We start from the raw sequence: 24945 nt of genomic DNA, 5'->3' as shown, positions 1-24945 counted from the left end.
AAGTAATAATATTTTATTTTGGCCAATTAATGTACAAATTTTTAAAATTCTAAATTTTTTACAGTCCGTCCACTCTATGAATCATATTCATTAAAATATTCCTGACTTCAACTTTTAAATTAAAAAAACGTCGAAATTTCGCTTACTTTTCATGAATTAAAAAATCGCTCATAAGTGCGTATTCTCACCCTCCAAAGTATAAGTAAGTGGCGATAAGTCAAACGGTCTATCCTGTAGAGCGCCAACACACACATCTTCATCTTTATTATAAATAAAGAAGAAACTAATTAACATTACAGGATCTTTTAGAAAAACTGTATATAAAAAAAGAAGAAAAAATTAGAATTCACAGGAAATTTGTCTGAAATATGTTAATACTTCGACTTAAACTATCGATTGAGTTTGAATATATTGGATGTCCCTGAAGAATAGACAAAATGCATATAAAAAAGAGTTATTATTTTTTTTCTGTCTAGTAATATGGGGTCAGAAATGCAAAGTGTAGGTGGAAATAACAAGAACTGTCGAGGATTGAGAGGCCCACATCCAATTTCTTGATGTGAAATGAACCGCTTTCGTAAAGCTGACTTTATAAATGCGTAAAAATTTAGTGACCAAATTTTATCCTATTGGTTTAGCTTCCACAGTACAACCTTAATGTCCCTCCTCCGTTAAAATTCGGAGCCCTGCACATAAGTTGCATATCTGCCTTCTCAGAGAGCATAAATTCATCCATCATGTGTAAAAAAAAAAAAAAAAAAAAACTCACCAAAGAATCGTTTGAATTTCGATTAATGCCATTCTAACTCAATAAAATTGCTTTGCAGACGATTTGATAATGAAAACTAAACAATATAATTATTCAATATTTTCTTCTCAAAAATTCATATTTATTTTAGCTACGTCACTAGTATAACGTTTGCTCTAAAAATATTATGTAAATAAAAGAGCCCTTTTTTTTCTGCCTGCATTTTCCATCTCCAATTCCATATTGCTATACAATATATATATATACTTACCTTTAAAGTTTGGCCCATGACTTCAGGCGCACATTGTATATTGATTTCCATTCAATAAATTCCCAATTAATGAATGTTTTTAGATAATGAATTTTCTACAAAACCTTTGCTTTGAATGCCATCTATATGATACTCACTCCTCATATTACGAAAGATAATTTCTATATAATAAAAATTTATAAATAACAAATTTTTTTCTCAAATTTTTGTTAGGATTTTTTCCCCCAATTTCAACAACATTGATCGACTTACCAATTGTCGAAACTTTTTTTTAAAATCATCTACTGTGCAAATGGGAACTAATGAAGAAAGTTTTGATTGTTGAATAACCTACTCAACCCGACATATTGCAAAATATTACAAAATATAATGAAGACACTTTGGCGAATGATAAAGATAATGAAAAGGGTGTTGAAAAACATTTGCAAGAATAAAGCTTAAAAGCATTTGATACATCCACGAAGGATACAGTCTCAGGATAATTCTACAGGCGAGATATTTCAGTTTTTATAGAAAATACTAAAATTATGAAGAAAATATTCTCTTTGTAATAAGCCTGTACAAAACAAGATTGCTGATGTTTTTACAATTTGAAATATGGTTTAATTCCCTAAAACAATAGTAAATTTCAGTAGTTGTTTTTCTCGGTTTTTTTTTTTTTTTTTTTTTTTTTTAGCTTAACTTACAAATTTTTATTTGATTAATTTTCTTGATAGCGAAGTTTTTAAAGATAACTAATCAACTTCGTTAAATAAAAATTCTATAGTAAATAAAATAGTAAAAAAAAAGTATGTCATTTAAAAATATTACATAAAAAATATTAAAAGGTAAAGAGGTTCAGTGAAAATCTTGTCCAAATTTTCTCTCCTAGTATAGGACTGTTTAATTTCATAAGGGTTTCAGCAAATAACGAAGCAATCTTTTTTTAAAATTAACTTTATAATATAAAAAAATGAAAGATTTTAAACTGAAAATAAAAATTTTAAAACAGAAACAAGAGGAGGTCAACTTTCAAATCTTCATAACAGGAGAGAAAACGAAATAATCCGAATTCACTTCTTAATATGAATTTTTCTAAGAACTTTCACATTCTCGTACTAATATTCATATTTAGATCCTGGCACTCAAATAAGAACGTACAACTGGAAGAAAAACAAATAGAACATTGACAACCGGAAGTAAAACGAATAGAATAGGGTTAAAATATTTAGTTTTTATAATTGAATAGAAATATTAAGTATATTTGAAAAGTTTATCATTCTAAATAATGTTTAATTTTTCACTTATTTAGACAAACTACTTCAATTAGTCATAATTCCTAGCATTCCAAAATTTCAATAACCATTCCTAATTATTTTTAAATACGAAAACTAACTAATTTGACAAATATCATTCAAATAAACAGTTACAATTTAAATATTTTGTCAACGAATAAATTAAATATATGAATCATTTTCAAAACGGATGCATTGTCGTTAATTTACTTCTTAAATATGAATATGTGACTTAAGTATGAGCCGTTTATTTCCCTTGGTGTTTAATTCTACAAAATGCGATTAATCTTACAACATTATAAGAAATACGTTATTCTGACTTCTGATGTTACCACCACAGCATCTTAATTTTGAGTAGGATTTAATCGAGTACTTTTAGTTTCGAGGTATATGTTGTTACTAATCAGCATTAATTATCTCTACATTTCTGAACTTCATTATCTTGCATGAGTTTACCATTATTTCCCTTTATCCGAAAATTTCCTTTGCATCTCGAATAAGCAAGGTTTCATTCTGCTTATGTAGCTATAGTTAATTTATTTGTCAACAGATGACGCTAGGTGACATAATAATAGCTGCTGGAAGTAACCACGCAATTGTGATGTTGCTTTGTATTGATCTTATATACGAAAGAGAAAATGATAACTGAAAGGAAAGAATAATTATTTACAAATAAATTCCCAGATTATATTCAGTTATACAAAAACAACCCATGAGACATAAGATTAGCAAGTGAACATATTTTTTTATTCCGTTGTGTAATATTGAAAGATTGATTTTTGAAAAATGCAGATCAGTACCGCTGCAAGAAATATTGATGGTTTACGAGGTAGAATATACCAAGGTTTTAGATCATGCAGAATTTAACAATCAAGAAATCCAATTAATATAACAGACGTTTAGTGACAAACGTATAATCTTAAATGCCCACTAAAAGTACTTAAAATAATTTGGAACAATAAATAAATTCTTTTAGAACGAGTAAAGAAAACGATGCTTCACAAAACAAAAATTCAGTATCATTTTTTTTTTTTAATGATATACTTTAGAGAATCGTCCAATCTTTAGTGTGAAGCTCTAATCCTAGATATGTAACATTCATGACAGAAAGCGGTATTTTCTTAATAAAAGTCAACTGAAGATGAAAAATAATTTTATCTATTATTCATAGATCGAAAATATCCTGCATCTTAAGAATAAACGAAACTATCATCGAGATAATTTTCTGATGGAATATCGCAGTTTCAGTTCTAGAAATTACTAATGCATCTCAGAGAATATATATAATTATTCGTTTATTATATATTTGAGGCCAATTGCACCATAGATGAAATAATTCTCCTTTTGTATAAACAATATGCAATAAAATTAATCGCATGTATTACACAAGATTAATATGTATAATTCTCAACGAATTGTGCATACTGAAACAATGTATGAGGAATGAACTATTTTAATTTGTAATTCTTCAGTATCTGCTGGTTTCTTATTCCTTCAAATAACTGTATAAGAGACATCGCACTTTTCTATCAGACTCATAAGATTACAGTGGTCAACACAATTCATAACATAACATAATTTACATAACACAATTCAGTTGTTCATGATGTATGGAATTTTAGATAGGTCAGAATTTTTTTTACATGCTTTTATATATATAATGCAGAGGGTCATGCTTTTAATCCAATAAACATTTCTTTAATCCTTCATATCCTGAATTAATTTATCAGAAAATTTATTTTATTTATAATTGTGCTTCATTGTATAAATGCTAGTGCATTTGCATTTAAAAGAAATACCTTGCTTTGAACAAATATCATATTTGCTTACTACAGAGTAGTGAAGAAAAGTACATTGCTAAATTTTCCCTTTCTTGAAAAAATATTAAATAAGAACATATTTCAATAATTTATTTATTTCGTGCAAAGGATGATAAATATGAAATTGGAAATTTTGTCAAACAGTTTAGAGTAGAAAAGGCACAACCTTATCATTGTTATTGAAACCATGTGAAACTATTTCAATCGATTTGAATTTTTCAACTTTTAATGATATTGATCAAGCAGTCTTTCAATTAGAAATAGTAAATTTAATAATGAATGAAATATGGAAGTCAAAATTTTTGAATCTCTAAAAGCAATTTAGAAAGAAGAACAGAAATTTGTGTTTGTTACAAAACATAAATTGCATGAGATAGAAAATCTTTAAAGGCAAAATCAAGTTAATTTTGGAACTTGGAAGCAATTTAACCAATATTTAAATTAAATTAAAAACATATCTTTGAATTTTTATCATTTTCCAGATAATTCGTATTTTGGGTAATAGACATTTTTTCAATATTAATTAAAAATAAATTTAGAAATTAAATGATTACTGTAAGTGCACTGTCCTGTTTAAAAATAAAAGTAATGTCATCTTCACCTAATTGCAACAAATGAGAAATTCAGTGATACAAATCTAATTATAAATTGCAACAGACACTCGATATTGAGCCTAGTTAATAAATGAATCCACCATCGTAAAATGAGAATTTATTTTGCTAAAACGCTTCAAAAAATCTTCTACTACATGGCACATCCATAACACAAGTTAAGATAAATCATCTATAACTTTTTCAAAAATTAAAAATTGTTAATTTTTTACTCTTTTATCCTAGGTTTTATTTTTCTTTGAAGTAATAATCATCAACGAAAAGTAAACATATTTAAAGAATTTTTTGTAAGAATTAAGCTTATGTTTTATTTTAAAAGTGCATGGATTTATAACATATGTGTACATGATTTTATTTCCTCAATTATATTGAATGCAATAAAAATTATCTCAAAACATTTGCAATAATTTCATACAATGATTACTATTTTTCTGTCATAAATTTTTTAAATGCATAGTAATCATTTATGAAACATTGGCCTGTAAATGGTAAAATTATGAAAAAAATCAGCAACTGATATGGCTCTCACCACATTAGGCAGATAATTCAGAATCTGTTTCCTTTATTGTTCTTAAAATTCTGCATAATATAAATTAATCCTTTATTTAACATTTTTAAAAAATCTACAAAAAATTTAGCAATAAAAATATTTTTTAATCCTATTATCATACAACATTATAAAACATTTGAAATTCAAGCACGCTGCAGGAGGAAAAAAGAATAACAAGGTTATTTTGCATATTATAAGGTTGCTTATAATATGGAAGGATCTTTAAAATTCTTTATTTTTTATTGAATAATCATAACTATAATTTAAATCATTAGTTAAATTGCAAGGTATTTAATTAGTCCCTTTTTTTAAGTGAGATAAAAACTCATTGCAACCCAGAAAAAAAATAATAAAGCTTAATTTTCAAAAATACATTTTTTTTTATAATTCATTGCAGTTCCAGATACCATTTAGTTAAAAATAATTTTCGAAAATAGCTCTTCATTAGAAAAAAAATGTTGACCCTTAGTTTAAGGCAATGTGAAACAAAATTAAATTAATTGTTCCATGATTTTCTTTTTCTTTTCTTTAATCCATAAGCAGCTTTTAGGATGGTGGTTTGTATTCTTTTTTGGTGTCTTACGGATAAAAAAGTGATCATGCGATCAACTACACCTTATCAATAAAATGGACATGCCTTATTCAGGAAGTGTTGTCTGTGAATGGCTCTCAAAACTTTCCAATCTTCCAACCATAGTTCCAATCTAGTTATTGTGGTATTCCGATTATTCAAAAGTTCCATGTACTTCCAAGTGTATCATAGTAGTCACTTTGTGTTACCAATAAGTAGATAAAATTTTTAATTTCAAAAACAAATATGAAATTTGTTGCATTTAAAACATATTAAACACCCACTAAATGATATAAAAGAGTTTTGTCAATAGAAAATTTTGAAATGAAAATTCAGCAGAAAAAAATTTTCAAAACGAGCCTCCCCAAACACACCATCTTTACCACAAAATAAATATCAAATAAATTCCTATAATTTATCTGCAATGAATCATCGTTCTTACATGTAGTAATAAAAATAAATGCTACAGAAAATCTTATTTGAATAATATTTTAGAGAATGAAAACAAAAGAAAAAAATTAATATTTAAGAAATCAGACATGTTTCTGCCAAGGCAACAAGAATAACAATTAATAAATGGGAGAAAAAAAGGGGAGGACATCAGTTGATTATGGTCCAAACAGAGTCTGTTCCATTTCTGCAGCTTTCCCACCTCTATATTCAAAGAGAAAAAGAGTTACTTTGGCCTTCAAATTAATTAATCGGTTGTTTGTACATTAAGCTTTCGTGAGCTTCACATCAAATAGCTCAACTTGCATTTTTATGGTCTCTGATTATTATTATTACTTTGTTTTATTTATTTATTTTGATTATCAAAATTCTCAGAGTAAAAATCAAACTATACTACTAAAAATAAGTAAATTCAATAAAAATAAAAATGGAACATTTCAAAATGATTTTAAGGTGGTGCAGCAGCACCGCTCCCTAATGCTGAAGCTGATACCATCTTAATATAAAAATATTCATTTTGAACTTTTGTGCTAATTTTGGATTATAGCACTTTGACTTAACCTATCATGAAAGCACTATAAACTATAAAAGTTCAAATCAAATGAGTTGCAAATCATCATGACCTAATGCAAGCACAAACCATTCACCATTTGATGGAGTTTGGATTGTAAATTATATTTAAATGCGTGTGGTTTGAAATTATAAACTGAACTAACTGTAATCTATTTTACAATATATTATTCATGATGCAAGAATTATATGAAAATGCAGAGCTGTAAATTTCTTTGTATTATAATTACAATCTTTGTCATATAAATATGCATCATATGCAAATTAGCATACAAATGAATATTCATATATATGAAAGTTCTTATTTTATAAAACCAGCTGTGCCTAAGAATGTATATTTAGAGATAATATTTATTAATTGCAAATATGATTCAAATGTCAACCTGAAAAAACAATAACAAGCAAATTTATGTGGAGTTTTTTTTTTTTTTTTTTTTTTTTTTTTTGCTAAAATTATTATATGGTGGATACTAAGAAGCTGACATGAACTCAAAGTTTTTATACACATTAATGATTAGTTTAAAAAAAATATTAGTCTCCATTTAAACTTTAAAAACTACTCAAAATGCTTTGCAATAGGATTTATAAAATATACATTTTGTAAGAATTTAACACATTTATTTTTTATTATATTTTTTTATAAACAGTAGTGATGGAAATCACGAATCATAAGAAACAATAATATGAATTTTCTATTATTCACTTTACATAAAAATTTGAAAACAAGATATATAAAATCATACTTCATAAATTCAAATAACAAGTACTTTAATCAACAAAAATGTTTATTTCTGAATGAATTTTTAGTAAAATATATTAATTTTTGGAAACAAATTTTTCTTTTAGGAAGTTTAATACAGTACATCTTTCCTTAAAAAAAAATTATAAACTAATAATATATATATTGAACATAAACAAAATACATCACATTTTTTTTTAATGTTTACACAATAGTTCAATATTTTTTTTATTGCATATTTATACTCAAGTACCAAATCTTTTATTATTCATTTCATTTACTGTAGAATATTATAGTGATGATCAATTTGTACCTATGTTAGTACATGATTTTCTTCACAAATTACATATTGTAATTTAATTGAGATGGTGTTTTTTTTGGGAGGGAGGAGGGGACCTAACATAAGAAAGAACAATGTATTTAAAATGAATTTTAATATTCATATGTCAAAGGAAAAAAAAATAACAAAATCTGGATTATCATCTTAAATTACTTCACACATTTATAAAAAAACTACAAGCGAAAATAAAAGCTGATTCCAAATGAGGCATAAATAAAACCTGTGAAACTACTCGCTAAATTAATATGCACTTAAGCAGCGCAATGAGCACAGAATATAGGATACTTTGAGGAAATTTTTCAACAATGTAATAAGAATATTACAAACAATTAATGGTTTCAAAGTTGTCTGCATCAATGTTTGGAAAACACGATGTTTACAGATTGCGAGAATAAAAATAGTTTGAAGTAAGATTTCATTGTACATAAGAACCGACTTTCTGAACCACTTTCAATAGCTCAAAGTCATGTCTGCAATCAGCAGCTAATGGGAATAATTTGTTAAAACTAGCTTAGTATATCTTCACAAGATATTAAAAAATGTTTCATGTCATTTCTTCTCCTGGAGAGAAGTGTTGCTACTGCAGCATAAATTGTGAAAATGTATTCTTCACGGCCAGCGGGAAGTAGACACAAATGCTGCATCTTGCACTGAATGCAGACTTGTGGATACATTCTCATCAATATAAATGCAACAGCAGCCTTTGAAGCATCAGGAACAAATGCAGCTTCGATAGAAAAGAATTAAGTAGTGAAGGCACACATAACCTTTTATGTTTTGCTAAAGTAGTTTCAAAGATCCTGTAACTTGATCAACAAGGTCTAAACGACCCATAATGCATAAAACAGTTGTACTGCCAACAGGCACCTGAAAATTTAACAAAGAAAACAATTGTAAATTTTATACCACTACTTTATTTTTCTCATAATTTTTTCCATCATAAAATACATATATTTACAATCAATAAATGTATTTTTAAGTATTTCTAAAGCAATATATAATTTTCATTGTTTAAAGATTATCTTTAAGTTGATTTGACTTATTTTGCATATTATATATTTTATATATAAACATTTATATATCGATAGTTTTATAGTTCCTGACTAAGTTTAATTGTGTGTATACATTATCTCAAATATTATTTTGTTTAAATCCTAACTCATTTTGAAATGGTATATTTTTCAAAAAATAAAATATTGGAAGATTTTACTTTCAATTTACCAAATTCATAATAAATTTATTTTCATAAATTCTTTTGAAAATTTTTCTAGATATTCTACTTTTTATGTGAAACAATGCAAAATTTTATTCCATGATTGCATTGATGATCATCACCTTCTAATATCTTTTCATCAATAAATGATAGGATATTAGAAAATCATGAAAAAAAAAAGAAAGAAAGAAAGAAAAATAATTCTTATTGTTTAGTGGCATTTATCATATTACAGGAATTTTAGTCATGGCTGATTAACAACCAATAAAAAGATGTTTTACAAAAAACAAGTTCGTCTATACATATAAGTGAGAATATGTGCTTAAATATATGGCGAATATCAGCTTCTTCTGAAAATTTCTTCTCGTAGTTTGTTCTCACAGAAAGTATTCATAGAACTTTTTCTATAACTGTAGTTTCCAATTAGCCCAAGGAAATATTTCAATTTCTAATTAAACTATAACCAGCCTATATGATTGTCATAAAAATAGAAACTGCTTTCAGATTATGTTTCCTTACTATAACCAACAATTTTGTTCTTTTCTTGCTATTGACCTTTTATTATGAATGCTTTTATTAAAGGATTTGTTAATAATTTAAGATCAAGGAAATGTATTTCAGTGGAGATAAAGGTCTGTTGCCAAATGCAATCAATTATGTAGGCCCAATCCATTCATAAAATCAACAGACTATCCATTAATCCTATACATGCTTATGGATGATTATGAAAATTAAATTAGGTGAAATGCTATTTTCTACCAATATGTATATGTTAAAATTAAAATATTTTAAAGTCCAATATAATAATAATCAATGAAACACAAGTATAATTACTATTTAAAATTAAACGATATGTTACAACAGCACATATATTTGCAAGTTTAATTTTTCAGGACTATTAAATTTGTGTAGATAAAAAAAAAAAATCAGGACAATAGGTTTTTTTAACTTAAGAATAATTCAGCAATTTCTTTCAGCAACTTGAATGTCTTCACTATGAAAAAGTACCCCATCCTATTTAATATCTTTTTTCTTAACTGATTAGATATCAATTCTAATGTTATATTACTTGAAGCAACATTCAAATTCTTATAATGTCATAACATAAAGTAATAATAAAAATTAGTTTAAAAATTTGAACCAGAACCATATTTTGACATCCACTAAACATATCTTTCAGGGGATATTTATGCTCACATTTCAATTTTTAAATTATATATATTTCAATTTTCATTTATGTACAAGACACAGATATTATTTTTAAAAAATATTTGTTTCTGCATGTGAATCAAACCCTTATTTTTTAAAAAAATAGTAAACTATGCTGAAATGTTTTATTTTTAAAAAATAAGTAGATTTTCAAAAACTATTGCATTTTATTTGCCCGTGTAAGAAAAGAATGCTAACAAAACCATTCAAAATTTCTAACCTGTGTTCTTCCAGCATCTTGAACTAAATAGGTTGGCAATCCAAGACGAAGAGCCTTTCTTTCCAATTCCACTAAATGTTGAGTTGTATTTCCTCTTAAAACAATTTTGGTTTCACTAAAAGAGAAGTTTATAAAACATTATTTAAAAATATATAAAATTTTACAATAAAGACTACCAAATTTCTTATGTTGTTATCGGTAACAAGCACCTTATTAAATAATATATTTGCAAAAGATATTGTTGTTACTGTAGAAAAAAGGATTAGGAAAATAAAGTAAAGATAAATCAAAGCAAGAAAAAACAAATCCTACACAAAATGCAATAGTGAGCTGCATATTCTCGTATAAAAAATGTTTTCATATTAAATAAACAACAAATAAATCATACCCATATTCAGACCACTGCAACACCATTTCTCCATATTTGTTCTCATTTTGCAAAAGCAAGCGATGCATTCCTATTGCTGCATGAGCAACTTGAGAGGCTAATTTTCCTGTGCCCATTTCTAGACTCATATTCACAACAAATGCCATTTTGTAGGAATCACCAAATGTATCCTCCATTTGATCTCCAGCTTCAGCCTACAAAAGTGAGAGCAAATAAAATAAGAAATAAAACACTAAAATAATAAATGCTATTGAAAAGAATGTATTATATCAGCAATTAACTTTTTGCAACACTGTGTTCCACTACAAAAAACTCCACTTTCTTCTAAAATCATTAAATTCATTTATAAATGGGGGAAAAAAATATGCTTTAGATTCATTTTTATTTTTTATAATAGATGACGGTTTAAATCAAATAAATCCATATTTTTTTCATATAGCACACTATGTAAAAGCCTATTTTTTCAATGAATTTTTTTTCTAATAAAGAAATTATTGAAAAAAAAAATTTCAACATTATGTAGCTGACAGCAACTTAAACTAATTATACTGTATATTTTTTTAATTTTTAAAAGAGAAAGCAAGCGTATAATCATTGAATAAAATTAGGAGTCCAATCAGCTGGAACACTGTACTGATCATGTAACGTAGCAGGTCACTATGATGAAAAGCGAACATCTGTTTTCATGTCTTATTCTCTCTTTTTCATGGAAAATGAATTAAATTCAAGAAATATTGTTTGGAAAGATTATAATTCTTAGAAATGATCAACTCTGGGTCTTTGAAGTTTAAAAAATATTAAGAAACGATAATAAAGTGAATATAAAGGTAAAGATGTAGTAATACATTTTCAGCATAAATGAATACCATAGCTCTACAATACTATTTAATAGATAATAAATTTAAAAAGTATACATTTTATTTATTTATAGGAAGTATTAAAAAAATACTAATACTTTTTTTTTTTTTAATGAGAAGCTTTTAAGATGTAATTTTAGTTTAAAATGTTATATCAAACTGCCCAACTTAATTTGGCATGTATGTCATAAATCAGAAAGTTAAAAGAAATGTTTTCTCACTGCAAGAGATGTTTCCAAATCAGCTTCTGAATTTTCAAATAGCCACGCTGCAGCCAAATCAGGAGATCTATTATCTGTGTAGAATAATGCCTAAAATATAAGATTAAACAATGCATAAATTATATTGATTTACCGGAATAAATCCATTCATATTACATTATTTTATATGGTTAAAGAATCAACATAATAATTTCAGGACTTGACTATACAATTGGCATTCTTCTTTACAAACTTTATAAAAAAAAATTCTTATAAATATGAAACAAGTTAACAACAAAATACCTTGGAATTTCTTGAGCTTTTCCTATAAGCAAAGCCTCTTCAAATACAAAAATACTTAGATGATTTGGAGTGATTCAACGAGTGGCATTCAGATAGATAATTTGGATAAAATATAGGAAAGTTAAACATTATTTATATTAAAAAAATTAAATGCAATAATTCATAAAATTTAGATAAAGTGTTTTAAATCAAAATGGATTTTTTGAGTACTTTTCATTCATGAGTAATGAAGAATTAAATGTCATTGTTCATTGTCGGTATTCTTAAAATGATACTTGAGGTTACGGTTTTTAGTTTAAGATGTCCAAATCCCGGCATTTCTCAATTAAAAACTGTTGATTAACACAAACTCATAATATAAATTTTTATATAGTATCTTGAATCTGGATGCTTATCTAGTACCAAAAATTCTACATGAATTTATTTTCATTTATTTAGTTCATTGAAATGGCTTATATTTCTAATCAATAAATGTCCATTTTCTAAAACAAAAGAAACACACCATAGTTTTAATTTATTTTAAGATATAATAAAATTGATTTTTAAAAAATCGAAAAAGATGCTTTCATTCCAGATCCTTTAATTATGTCATTAATTTAATAATAATTTAGAGCAAATGAACATTATGAGCATTATATCTAATCTACAAAGATGCTAAGGGAAATGCAAAGAAAGTACAAACACTCCTTCAGCTTAAGTCAAAATTATTTAAATGCATATAATGTATACCCCCACCCAAAGATTTATCAAAATAAAAAAAATAAGAGAGATGAGGAGGGGATAGTTAACATTTACTAAATAATTCACAATTTAAAAAAATTAAGTAAACACTAAAAGAAATGTTTATTTAAAAAATTAGGACAAATTAAATGAGTTATTAATACAGGATTTAAAAAAATAAAATTTTCAACATTTATAACAGAATTTTTAAAAGAACTTATAAAACTTTGGAAAATTAATAAAAAAAATAAACACCAATATACCAAATATAAGGTTGTTGATAAAGAATACCCATGAAACAAATATGAGATAAAGTTAATACCAAACAAGGTCCAATCGTCTACTACATGTCAACAATTAATCATCAAAAATGTTGCATCAGTCTTATGTTCACTGATGGTATGTGGTAAGCTTAAAGTTTGCCAATTGCATGCAACTAAGCCATGTTTGACATGCAGCTAATAGGATACACAGTATCATAAAAAATAATAATAATAATGAGAAATTTTCCTATTAGAAAATGCTGCATTTAGGGCATTTAAAATGCTAAAGAAACTAACCAAAAGTGAAATATCAATTATGGGAGACAACAGATCAGTACCCCTTAACAAATTTGTTAAAAGGTCCAAAGTTATTATTAAACGCCACCATCGGGCATTGACTGATTCAACTGCAGAGCTGACTTTTATCTAAACACTTATCCCTGTTGATCCGAAAATCTCATGAAATCAAGTTCTGAATAAAAAAGAATTATAACTAAATATAATAAATCTTATTTTAAGTCAGATTTAAAAATTACCATATCAAAAAACTGTCATCAGTGATAATTGACAGCAAAATATGAATATTTGAATATAAATAGTGAAATCATATTTTTTAAAAAAATTAGAAATAATTCACAAACACAATTTAATAGTATATGTTATCAGTTGATGTCCAGAGGAAGGGAGTGATAAAGTCATAAGAAATATCTGAACTAATTGTTATCTAATAAAAATTCATATAGAGACTGAAGTTGAAATATAATAATAGTGTCTCGATATAAAATAATTAATTTTATTCATTTTTTAAAATTAAAAATGAATGAAAATAACTCATTTCTGGATCTTTCAAATATTTAAAAAATAATTCTTGAAATAAAAACAAATAAATAACAAATCTACAGTATTAAGTAAATTTATTAACATGCAATCATACGTATAAAATGTTATATATTTACAATTTTGCTAAATTAAATTTTTTTATCAATTAACTATTTTGCTTTCAAACATATATATATATCGAAAAAGGAAACTATTTAAAAACATGACCATCAATATCTTTTTATCAAAGGGAAGTCAAAAATAGTACAATTTTCAAAATCTTGTTACAGATGAAACCCCTAGTAAAATATATACATTCTTATGGAAAAATCCAAATCCATTCAGTGAGTGTATAACGTAAAAGTCCAACATCTCAATAACAGATAACGATGCTTTATGCCACATAAAAACATGATGCATAGCTAACAAAGCACAGATGAAATATTTCCAAACAACACTAGAAGTAAGCAGCAGCACACAAACAGCAAATTTGTAATAAATGACCATAACAGCACAAAGTATTCATTGAGCATTCACAGGAAAGAAACTCCAAAGAAAGACTTTGACTAACCCCTTATCCGAATTCAACTCAGCTGCCACTCCCATCTACTTTTACAGCTTCCGTTACAGGGCACAGAATGTTCAAGGGGTTTGGTACTCTAGACTGAATTTAGCATCAAAATTCTCTGGCTCCCCTATTTTTGTTGCCAAAGGGTCACCAAGCAGTGCATATTATTTTCAAAAAAATATCTTGCCAGGGAACTAAATATGCATGGAAGCAATATTGCAGATTTTTAATAATATATTAACTAATCAAGACTTCTAATATGCAGAATTATTCTAAGAAAGGTTTTGTGTGTTTAGACTCACCTTTTCTGCAGCTGTACGACTAATACCCATCCCTACAAGTATTTTTAAATAATCCTCATTTGGTTTCCAAGGAGTAGGTGTAGCCTGACTCTCTTCTCCATCACCTTCCTCCCGAGGTTCCTGCATTTTCTTCCTAAAGATTACAAAAATTAATAAAAGTACTTTAATCCTAATAACAGGTCATGGAAATTAGTCTTCTTGGCTTTATATTTATTTGATAAGCAAAATTACATAAAAAATATACACAAATATATAATAAATGCAAAATCAAGAACTACTAAAAATATACATTTTATATAACAAGATATTGGATTGCATTTAAATAAATAGACCTTAAATGTTTTTAATCAATATATAAATTTCATGTAATAATAAAAATTAAAAAGAATTTGAATGAAAATTAAAGTTTTAACATACTAAACATTTGAGTTTTTAAGCTACTATATAATATTTACACATAACAATTTTTTATTTCTATAAATAATAAAAGTATACTTTATCTTTATGATTAATAATTAAATATATTAATCTCAAAGATCATAACAGAAATTTATTTAAATCATATGGTAAAAGATACATTACACATTTAGAATTACTTACTTGAATAAATCACTGATTAAAATTATTTTGATACCACAAAAAAAAATAAATGAATGAAACAATAATATACACTTAAAATTGTAAAATTATTTGTAACAGGTTCTAAAAATGAAAGTTTACATTTTATGTGTATATTTAATAGAATTTTTTTTTTTTTAAATCGAGTTTACTCAGAAATTTTGTAACATAGTTTCAATGTTTCAAAATGGAAACGAAACACAGTAGTTAAATAGTTTATATTTTTAAAATTTTTATTTCATTATAAAGGAAAATATAACTTTTTTTGGTACTTTTCTCTAGCCAGAATTTATATATGCAAATTATTTATCAGATACATGCATAGTATTAAAAACGCTTCTTTTTGAAATTCATTATAATCGGGATCGATGTCTACTTTTCAATAAGAACTACTTTTAAAATAATTGTCAAATTATGAAAATTTTCCGTTTTAAAATGCAACCCTTCTATTATAGGAATGATAATTTTCGTCACCGAAACATTTAATAAGATAAGCCTTAAAATTAAAATAAAATCCAAACGAGCAGACAATTTTACCTGCTTAAATCTACTAAATGTTTTTAAGAAACTTCACTCAAATTTCTAAGATGAGAAAAAAACTTAAATTTTAGAAAAGAGTAAAATTTAACAGCCGACTGTTTTTACTAAGAATAAAAGTTGAAGTAAAAGTAGCTAATTTTCGGTTTTGATTGAAAAAACAAAAGCACTAATATCTTTTATATGGGAGAAAATTAAAAAAATTTTCAAGCCCTAATTATGTATAAAATATGCTATAATTATGTTTTTAATCATCATTCTTTTTGTTTTTTTTTATTACGTAGATGATTCGTGCTTTAGACATTTCTCCATTCCTATGATTTAAGCTATTAGTATTAAGCAAATGAAGTGAAGAATCACTCAGAAAATGAAGTGAAAAACTATTTGTTTCGGTTTAGATTTTGGATTTCTTTCTGGATTTGTATGTCATATAATTTTTCAGTTGTAATTGTGAAATGCTTCGGTAGTGAATGCATAAATAAGGTAGCGTAAAAACTTTTGTTTTTTCTTTATTTTAAATTTTTTTACTGTAAAATATGTTAAATGTTCCCTTATTAAAATTTAAAAAACAATTATCTAATGTAAATAAAGAATTTTTTAGAATGTAAAATTATCTGGAAAATCAGTTATAAAATTACTTTTATCATGCAGAAGTTTGGATATATATTAAAAAATACTGAAAGTTATTTCTTTTATTATTATTGATAAACTTATCTTTGATAAAATTTTATTTATTTATATTATAAGTGTTAAATTAGTTTTTTAAAAGATAATAGTGCGTGTTAGGCCTGAAAAATGTGAAGGATACGAATACTGTAAGTTTTTTTAAGACACAATAAAACTGCTGGTTAATTTCTTGTTTAATTTATAACACTATTTATACTAAACTCATAATGACTTAAAATATCCTTCAGTTCATTTGCCTTTTCTCATCTTATTCAAATTTTGAATTTAATATAAATTCTGATACAGTTATAATTAGAAGATCAATTTTCTAAATGTATGAATAAGAATTAAAATTCAATTGTATGTTACTGTTGCATTTAGTTTATTTATTTTGATATCAATTCTGATTATTCTTTCTCATATCGTATTAATACTGAATGTTCTTATTAAAATTTGATTTGACTGAACTGAAATTTATTTTTCCATATATTTATCACAATGTCACCAAGTTACATTTCCTGCATTACTCTTGTTGAGCTATAATTTTCTCTCTCTCTCTCTCTTTGATTTATCATAAAGCCAACGTGCTAACTTTTACTGTCCATTTCTAATTCATTACTGAAATTTTAGTAAATAAGTATTCAAGTATTTATTACATGGTAGGAATTAATTGCCAATGATCACATGCTAATAAGTACTTTCATAACTAAAATTTTACAATATTTACCAATAATACAATTAAAATTCTCTACTTGCATATGATTCAAATATAAGTATTAGATAATGTGAATGAAATATGGAAAATTCCTGACTGAGAAGATCAGGGAGATTGAAATAAAACAAGTATAATTAACAGCTTACATTTTCCTTATAAAAATTTTAACTGTCTTTTCATTTCATAAGGAAGAGATGAAAAGGTTTGTAGGCTCAGTATTTATTTGGATATATAAATTTGAACATATAACAAATTTAAATGTTCTAGAAAATATTAAAAGCATTATTCAAAAGTCCATTTTAGAAATAAATGAGTTTGCAATGACAGAAAAGGATCATTACTTTCCTTTTATTTTACTATTGTCTTATTGAAATTAGTCATTTGATCCCTTAAGATAAATCCTGTGCTGAATATATTCAGTTTAATGCTCTGAACCTTAAATTTTAAGTTAATTTCCATTTTTTCTTTATTCTTATTTTTATTAATTAAATTCATCTATCAGTGTGATGTTTTTTTTATAGTCAATTTTCACTCTCTACTTTGTTAGTTAAATTTCCATTTATTTAACTATAACCATCTTTTATTTAGATAGATAGATATTTTTTTCTTTCTACATTACTTTAACAGTGTTTTTTTTTAATCCATAATTTAGACTTTTTACTTCTTGTGAAATATAGCTCCTTGTTTTTAACAACTAATTCTCAATCAAGAATTTATCTTAAAATTTTATTCTCTGGAAATTTAGTCACTGTAATACATAGTTTTCCATATAAGTTTTAGTCATATAGCCCGTTCAGTATGTTAGAGAATTTTTAGTGATTTGATTCAAAATATATTGGTGCATAGCATCATTAAAAGTCTTTTAAAACTGTTGATGGTCCTTATATAAGGGCCTTAAAAGGGCTTATTTTTTATCTGGGTGCTGATATTTTTCTTCTGATTGAAAAAAAAAATAGATTGTATTTGGTTTGCAATGTCGGATCTTTCGATGTTTAATGGATTTAATAAATCTGGAGGTCATTGAAAAAGGTTTTATCTTAATTTAGGGACATGCTGGTAGAATAGGGTAATTATACCCTTTTCATTTAGTTGACTCTTCTTTCACCTCCTTTTTCTTTGTTTAGATGAAGGGGAAATCATTTTTAAAAAATAATTTTATGCATTCATTTTACATTTTTATCAGTTATTTCAGCTCGTCCTTTATTTTCTTCATCATATTTTGATTTGTTTATAGAGCAATTGTTAGTTATATTTCAACATCATTTAGTGATTTTTCCAATGATGAATTATTTAAATATTTTTACTTCAATTAATTTTTGTGCAATGCAAAAGTGTAGAACTTCTTAAGAATATGCTGGAAAATATGTATTTGATACATTGTAGACTTTTAAGAATGTATACACTATATGATTCAAGGCTTCCAAAAATAAAAATAAAGCAAAATGTTCATGATGTTCAAAAGTTATTTTAGGTCATTTGTTACTCTTGCCTTCAAAAATAAATTAATGTCAATAAAATTCCTTTTTTACTTTTTTTATATACAAACTTTTCAAAGAGAAAAAACTCTTAATCACTTAAAAATTCAGGGCCAATCTTTTGCCTAATCTCCATGATTTAAACCTCCAAATAAACACATTTTTGGAATTATGTCTGTCTGGAACATGATAACTAAAAAATGTTTTAAGCTGAAATTTTTTTATTTCTAAATTTGCTGATTTCAACTAAATTTTGAATGAAACCTATTCCCATTGTTTTTTGTTTGTTTGTCAGAATGGAAGTGAACAGGATGACTTTGAAATGCAAAGTGCTGCATCGATAAAATATGGCATATAGTTTAGCATCTAAAGTATAGATCAATATCAAAATTTTGAAACAAATCCATCAATAAATTGGCCATCTTTCGACCTGTATGTCCATGTGCCTATAAATACTGTAAAAAAAAAAAAAAAATTATCTTTTTTCTAAAATTCGAGCTCTGTTATAAATTTTGGATTTAATTGGCCGGGAAAAAAGTTTTGGACCATATTTGTTTTTCCCCCTATACTGGGACTCTGAAAATGAAAATCTGTGAACTCATGGCATTCATGGCCTTGCTTAATTCTTATTCATAGCCTCTAATTTTTATGGCAGAGGGAAGGAAAGAATGTAATCATTAGAAAGTATGTAATGAAGCTGTGGTGAGACATTCTCGGCTGGTTTTGCATGTATTTGTGGCAGAGCACATTAATTATTCAAATGTTTCAAAGATGACACAATTTTGCCTTTTTAATGTACATGATATATGTAAATAAAACTGTGCTTTTTAAAACTTTGAAAGAAAATTTCTCATTTGAAAATATTTTTTTCAGTAAATTGCTAATAAAAGTACGATTTTTCTAGCAGTTTATCTTGTTCTGCAATTGGTGAAGTGAATACAAGCATAAGAAGGAAAAATTATTGAAGGTCTTATATTCTACAAAAGCAATCTCCGATAACATTATATGCTTTTCATGTATGAATTTTCTGTAACTTGTTTTAAAAATGTTTTGATGCATAATGAATTCAATAAATTTTGTGATAAGAAAAGTTGTTTTGGCAGAGAACAAGTGAGAAAAATGAATTTTCTATATAGTACTTTCATCAGAAAGGATAAAAGACGATATGAAGATACTATTATCATAAAGTTTATAGATTACCTTGTTAAATCATCTTTACTTGATTTCAATAGTTTTCATATCAGAAAAATGATATTGGATGAAGTTTTTTTTTTTTTTTTTTTTTTTAGATTCCTTCTTTGAAGATTATAAATTTAAAAAATGCTGAGAGTTTTGAAAACTTTTATTCTTTTTTATGAGCGAGCATCTATTAAAGAGAATTTGGCATTAATTAAAATATTAAAGTGGGAAATTTGAGTGAAAAATATCATGTTTCACAACTTATAGTCTAAGATCACATAAAGATTTCTGGCAGAATCCACTTGATAAACTTTATTAAAAAACTGAAAAATTGAGCAATATGAGATCATTCAAATTATCACCCTAATTTTGAGTAAATAGTGACAGAAATAGTTGTCGATGACATAGAAAAAGTTACAGTCTAATTTCTTGATCTCTTTATAGAAAAAGAAATTTCTCATAAGAAAAGAAATTGCTGAAATTGAATATAAAGTTAATGCACTTACTTGTTCAACAAGCCAAAAACTTTTCATTATGAACAAAATTATTTAGTTGGAAAAGTTATTAGTGAAAAAAATGATATTTATTTATATATTTATAAAATTAGAATAAATTTTAAAATCTAGATTTGTTTATTTATGTTCTTAATCTTTTTTGACCAATTGGAATGTTAATGAAGTAGAAGTGTGACCTTTTTTTTCCCTTATGCTACTAATTTCATTATAATTAAATAATTTAAGGTATGCAATTAAAGTCTTTTAATAAGGTTTTTCAAACAAAACATGCATGGAGAAAAAAATATTTATATAGCTTAGTTTGGTGCGTGGTTTAACACGCATTGCCAAATTTACTTTAAATTAAAGTATTAAAACATTTTTACTTAATGAAAACTGCCAGCCATGTAAATAACAAAAAATAAATTTTAATTACAAATTAAATTAACAAATATATATCATGATACATTGGCCGTAATTCCATCGACCAGCACGAGGCAGAAGTTCTAAGCCAGCTGGCGAAGGCAGGAAGTGAGTCACTCGTATTCGTTGGAGAGCAAAGTTCATCTCAAAAGGTATGATTGATGCTTATCGCCTTTAATTCAAACTTAAGTTCCATGCTTTAATTCAAACTTATAATTCTATAATTAAAAAAAATATATATGTTAAAATTGGTTTTTTTTTTTTTTTTTTTTTTTTGTTTAAAAGTACTTAAAAATACTCATGAAATGCTTAATTTTTAAGTTAAAATTAGTTTATATACTGTGTATATGTTGTCCAATAAGCATTTAACTTCTTTTAACATTGCCATTTTATTTCTATATTTACCTAATTCATCTTTTCTTATTATAGTTTCAATAATTTGCGTGCCAAATGCATTTATGTTTTCATGCTCGTGCTTGGGTCTCTTGGTACTTAATAATTAACGGTGAAGAATTGGCAATAATTTCATTGGTGAAAGAAATAACCAAACAAAATATTTATTTAAGTTAGAAATTTTATTTAAATTAGAAGTGTGCTCATAGGATTGCAATGCCAATTTGTTTTGATGCAACATTTTGCAAGTTTTGGCTCTTTTACAGTTAATTAATAAGTATCAGTTCTTTCATTACTCTGAAGGGGTTCTACTGCACAGATGAAAACTGCTAATCTTGTTACTAAGGATTCATTTGTTTGGAAATTTAAAACATCAGCAGTTAATATTAAGTATTTGAGTTAACTATTGGAACTTTTCCAACTGTCCATTTAAATGATATTTTTGTCAATAATTTATTGATTAGAATTCAAGGATATTTTTAATTTGCAAAATATTTAGTTTTTTTCTTATATCTTTATTTTTGATTTATTTTTCTAAAAGCCTATTGAAACTACAAAGTATGGATATCTTAAAACCAAAATTAGTGTGGATTGAAGGCAGGTGCTATCGACAGCTCCCCATACGGAAAACAGAAATTGAACATGAAGAAGATGAATTTATTCAACCAAGTAAGATAGTTCTGACTTTTATAACTGAATAGAAATTGGTTAAACTGTAATCGTGATTCAGCTGAAAGTATAGTAAGATGTCTGTGAATAAAAAACATTTATATTTAAATGGAGGGAAAGTACTAAGGAATTTAGTCATTAGTGTTGGTAACCTATAATAATAGCATTCATTTTGTTTGATTTACCCCATATTTCCATATAAAAGCTGAGAATTGTTGGAACTTTTTTCAATGCTAAATTATGAGAATCTGCTAGTATGAGGGTCCACTAATCTTGCAGCAACCATTAATACATCTTTATTAGCCTGGCTTAAATGATACATTATTTAATATTAGCATGTATAGTAATAGAAAGTACTTTTTATATATCTTTTTTTAGAAAAAAATTAATTTTAAATTTAAATAAGTATTGTTTTTGTGAACATAACTTGTTTTGTTTAGAAATTATGTAATATTGCTGACATGTTGCGTCAAATAGAATATTTGTGGAGAAACTCTCAGCAGCTATATTGTTAGAATTTTCTGTGGCACAGTCATTTGAAATTTGCAATATAAGAATTTATTTTCCCTTTCATCATATAGACTAAAAATAAATTGCTCTGCAGATAACAGATATAAAAGTAAATGTGTGTGGGGGGGAAAAATGTACTAACTTCTTATAGAATTGTCAGTGTAAAAAACTATCACCATTGCTTTCTAATACTTTACTTTATTGCAACTTGATTTCAAAAATGTCCCAACCATTATACTTGCTTGGCAATATTTTCATCTTTATGCCAAAATGTTTGAAAATCACAGGATTTTTTTTTTACATTTAATTTATATACAAGTTTTGAATTTTAGTTAAATTTTTGAAGTAAAAAATACAATCTTGACTTATGCATAGATCAGCTTATGTGGAAACATGCAATATTCTTTTTGTCCTAATTTTAAAATATTAGGTTTATGTCCTGTTTTAAAGTTGTATGAAATTAATTTGATATAAACCTCATAATTTTGAACTGTTGTCAAACAATAAAGATGTTACTTTAACCATCATGCTTCTCTCCGAATATTTGAAGGGTCTTAATATTAACAAATTTAATCTGCATCATTCCTCTATACAAAATGGACTTGAATGAAACTGGGTCTTAAAATTTCTGAAGCTGAGAATTTATGTTTGTAAGTAAAGAGAAGTTGCTCTAATAAAGCTCCCCCCCCCCTCAATATTTGCAGCCAATTGCTTTCAGAATTAATGTTTCTGGTATTCTTTCTCTTTCGTTTCTGGCAATTTTCTTGCCAAAAGAGAGAATGTTCTCTCTTTTGGCAATGTTTCTGGCATTCAATGTTTCTTTCCTCTTTTTTATCCTATATGTGAAAAAATAATTTAATTCTTGTTGTTGCTTATCCTCAAAAGTCTGACATATGTGAGGTCATCTCCAGTAGGTTGTTGTTCGCCAAGAAATGAATTTAATCCCTGATTCACATAAATGCTTCAAAACAAATATCAAATAATGGGGTTGTCGAAACTGTAATTTCAAAAAGAAGCATTTAAAAAAATTTACAGTTTGTGGTGTTACAGTATTGTTTTTCGAGATGTAAAAATCACTCTGAACTGTGAAGCAAATTTCTGCAAAATAATGATTTCTAATTTTTGCTTGTTCATTTTATATTCTTTTTCTCTTCATTGCTTCATATTGTTTTTTTTTTTTTTTTTTTTTTTTTTTTTGTATTATTTATTTATGCAGTGAAACCTCAGATTAGAAGAGATGAAGACTTTGAAGATACAGACCTTTCTGTTAAGCATCAAGGAGATAAATTCTTCATTGTTATTACTATTCCAAAAGAGCTTATAAAGTAACTAAATCTTTCTTATTCAATGTTGAATTAAGTTGTTTTTTTCTCGTCCCTTAAAATTTGTGTGATTTTTAGGATTTGTTTTATTATTATTTTAAGTACTAACTAAAAAAAGTGTGCTTAAAATAACAAAGTTTAAACTAGTCTTACAGAGTCTTCCTCTATATATGTATGTAAGAAATAATTCAAAATAAATTCTGCTTTAACAATAAAAGGTTGAATTTTGGAAGATTTTCTTCCAAAATAGCAGCATAATGAATATATTTTAAAATAAAGGAACCTTTTAAAAAATTATGATCTCTTGTAAATAACTTGTTTGTGTGTATAAAAAAATGAGATTTAATTTAAAATAATGATCTTATCATTTTGTGTGAGTAGAATTCATTTTCTGATTTATGTTTTTTTTAAATAATAAGCACAGGTCAAAGGTGCAACCCCAACCCTTGTTAAAGAACATCATGCATAGTTATTTTAAATCTTAAAGTAGTTCTTTTAAAATGCATATTTATATTTAAAAGAAATTTGTTTTGGCATTCTACGAGTGAGATCATTTGATCTAGAACAATCAAGTTGGAATATGTATACTCTGGAAGTATTGTAGTGGGGTTTTTAATATTACCTCCTAGCATAATAAGTCTCATCGTAAGGGAGACAATTTCATAGATAGCTCTGATTAATCAATGATCCCTGACTGACAAAAAAATTGTAGATTTAAGAATCCAGGAATTTTGAGATAGGTCCATTAGGATGAAAATTATGATTAACTTTCTAGAATCCTCTCTGACCTGTTAAAGAAACTAAAATAAAGTAGAGTATTGAGGCAGCATTGAGTCAAGCTCTGAATAGCCAATTTGCATTGAGTTAATCAACAAGTCATATAGTCAGGAGTAGCTGAGATGAGAAAGAGTAATTGAGTTTTGCTTATACTATATTTA

At 26.1% G+C, this 24945-nt stretch overlaps 2 protein-coding genes across 4 annotated transcripts in view; one reads left to right on the top strand and one right to left on the bottom strand.

The window, feature by feature from the left end:
* Positions 1 to 7723: 7723 nt before the first annotated feature.
* LOC129965606 (probable peptidyl-tRNA hydrolase 2) lies at positions 7724 to 16275 on the bottom strand. Its single transcript, XM_056079650.1, has 6 exons — positions 16162 to 16275; positions 15007 to 15139; positions 12053 to 12142; positions 10975 to 11168; positions 10587 to 10701; positions 7724 to 8811 (listed from the first exon to the last, which is right to left on the bottom strand). The coding sequence occupies exons 2-6, from the start codon at positions 15130 to 15132 to the stop codon at positions 8725 to 8727; spliced, it is 612 nt and encodes a 203-aa protein (XP_055935625.1). The 5' UTR covers positions 15133 to 15139; positions 16162 to 16275; the 3' UTR covers positions 7724 to 8724.
* A 239-nt stretch (positions 16276 to 16514) lies between these two features.
* Positions 16515 to 24945, top strand: part of LOC129963132 (activating signal cointegrator 1 complex subunit 1-like) — a 36746-nt gene continuing 28315 nt past the window's right edge. The window contains exons 1-4 of one of the 3 annotated variants that reach the window (XM_056077246.1): positions 16536 to 16644; positions 21182 to 21265; positions 22048 to 22175; positions 23902 to 24010. In XM_056077246.1, coding sequence (XP_055933221.1) covers positions 22067 to 22175; positions 23902 to 24010 — 218 coding nt within the window. In that variant the 5' untranslated portion in view covers positions 16536 to 16644; positions 21182 to 21265; positions 22048 to 22066. Of the gene's footprint in view, positions 16645 to 19921; positions 20034 to 21181; positions 21266 to 22047; positions 22176 to 23901; positions 24011 to 24945 lie in introns of all 3 variants that reach the window. The other 2 variants (XM_056077229.1, XM_056077237.1) reach the window with 2 other exon arrangements.

The sequence above is a fragment of the Argiope bruennichi genome, chromosome 1 (assembly GCF_947563725.1).
Source record: "Argiope bruennichi chromosome 1, qqArgBrue1.1, whole genome shotgun sequence".
In the NCBI taxonomy this organism is placed as follows: Eukaryota; Metazoa; Arthropoda; class Arachnida; order Araneae; family Araneidae; genus Argiope; species Argiope bruennichi.
The sequence above is the reverse complement of the archived record's forward strand: the minus strand, read 5'-3'. Positions and strand labels throughout refer to the sequence as shown.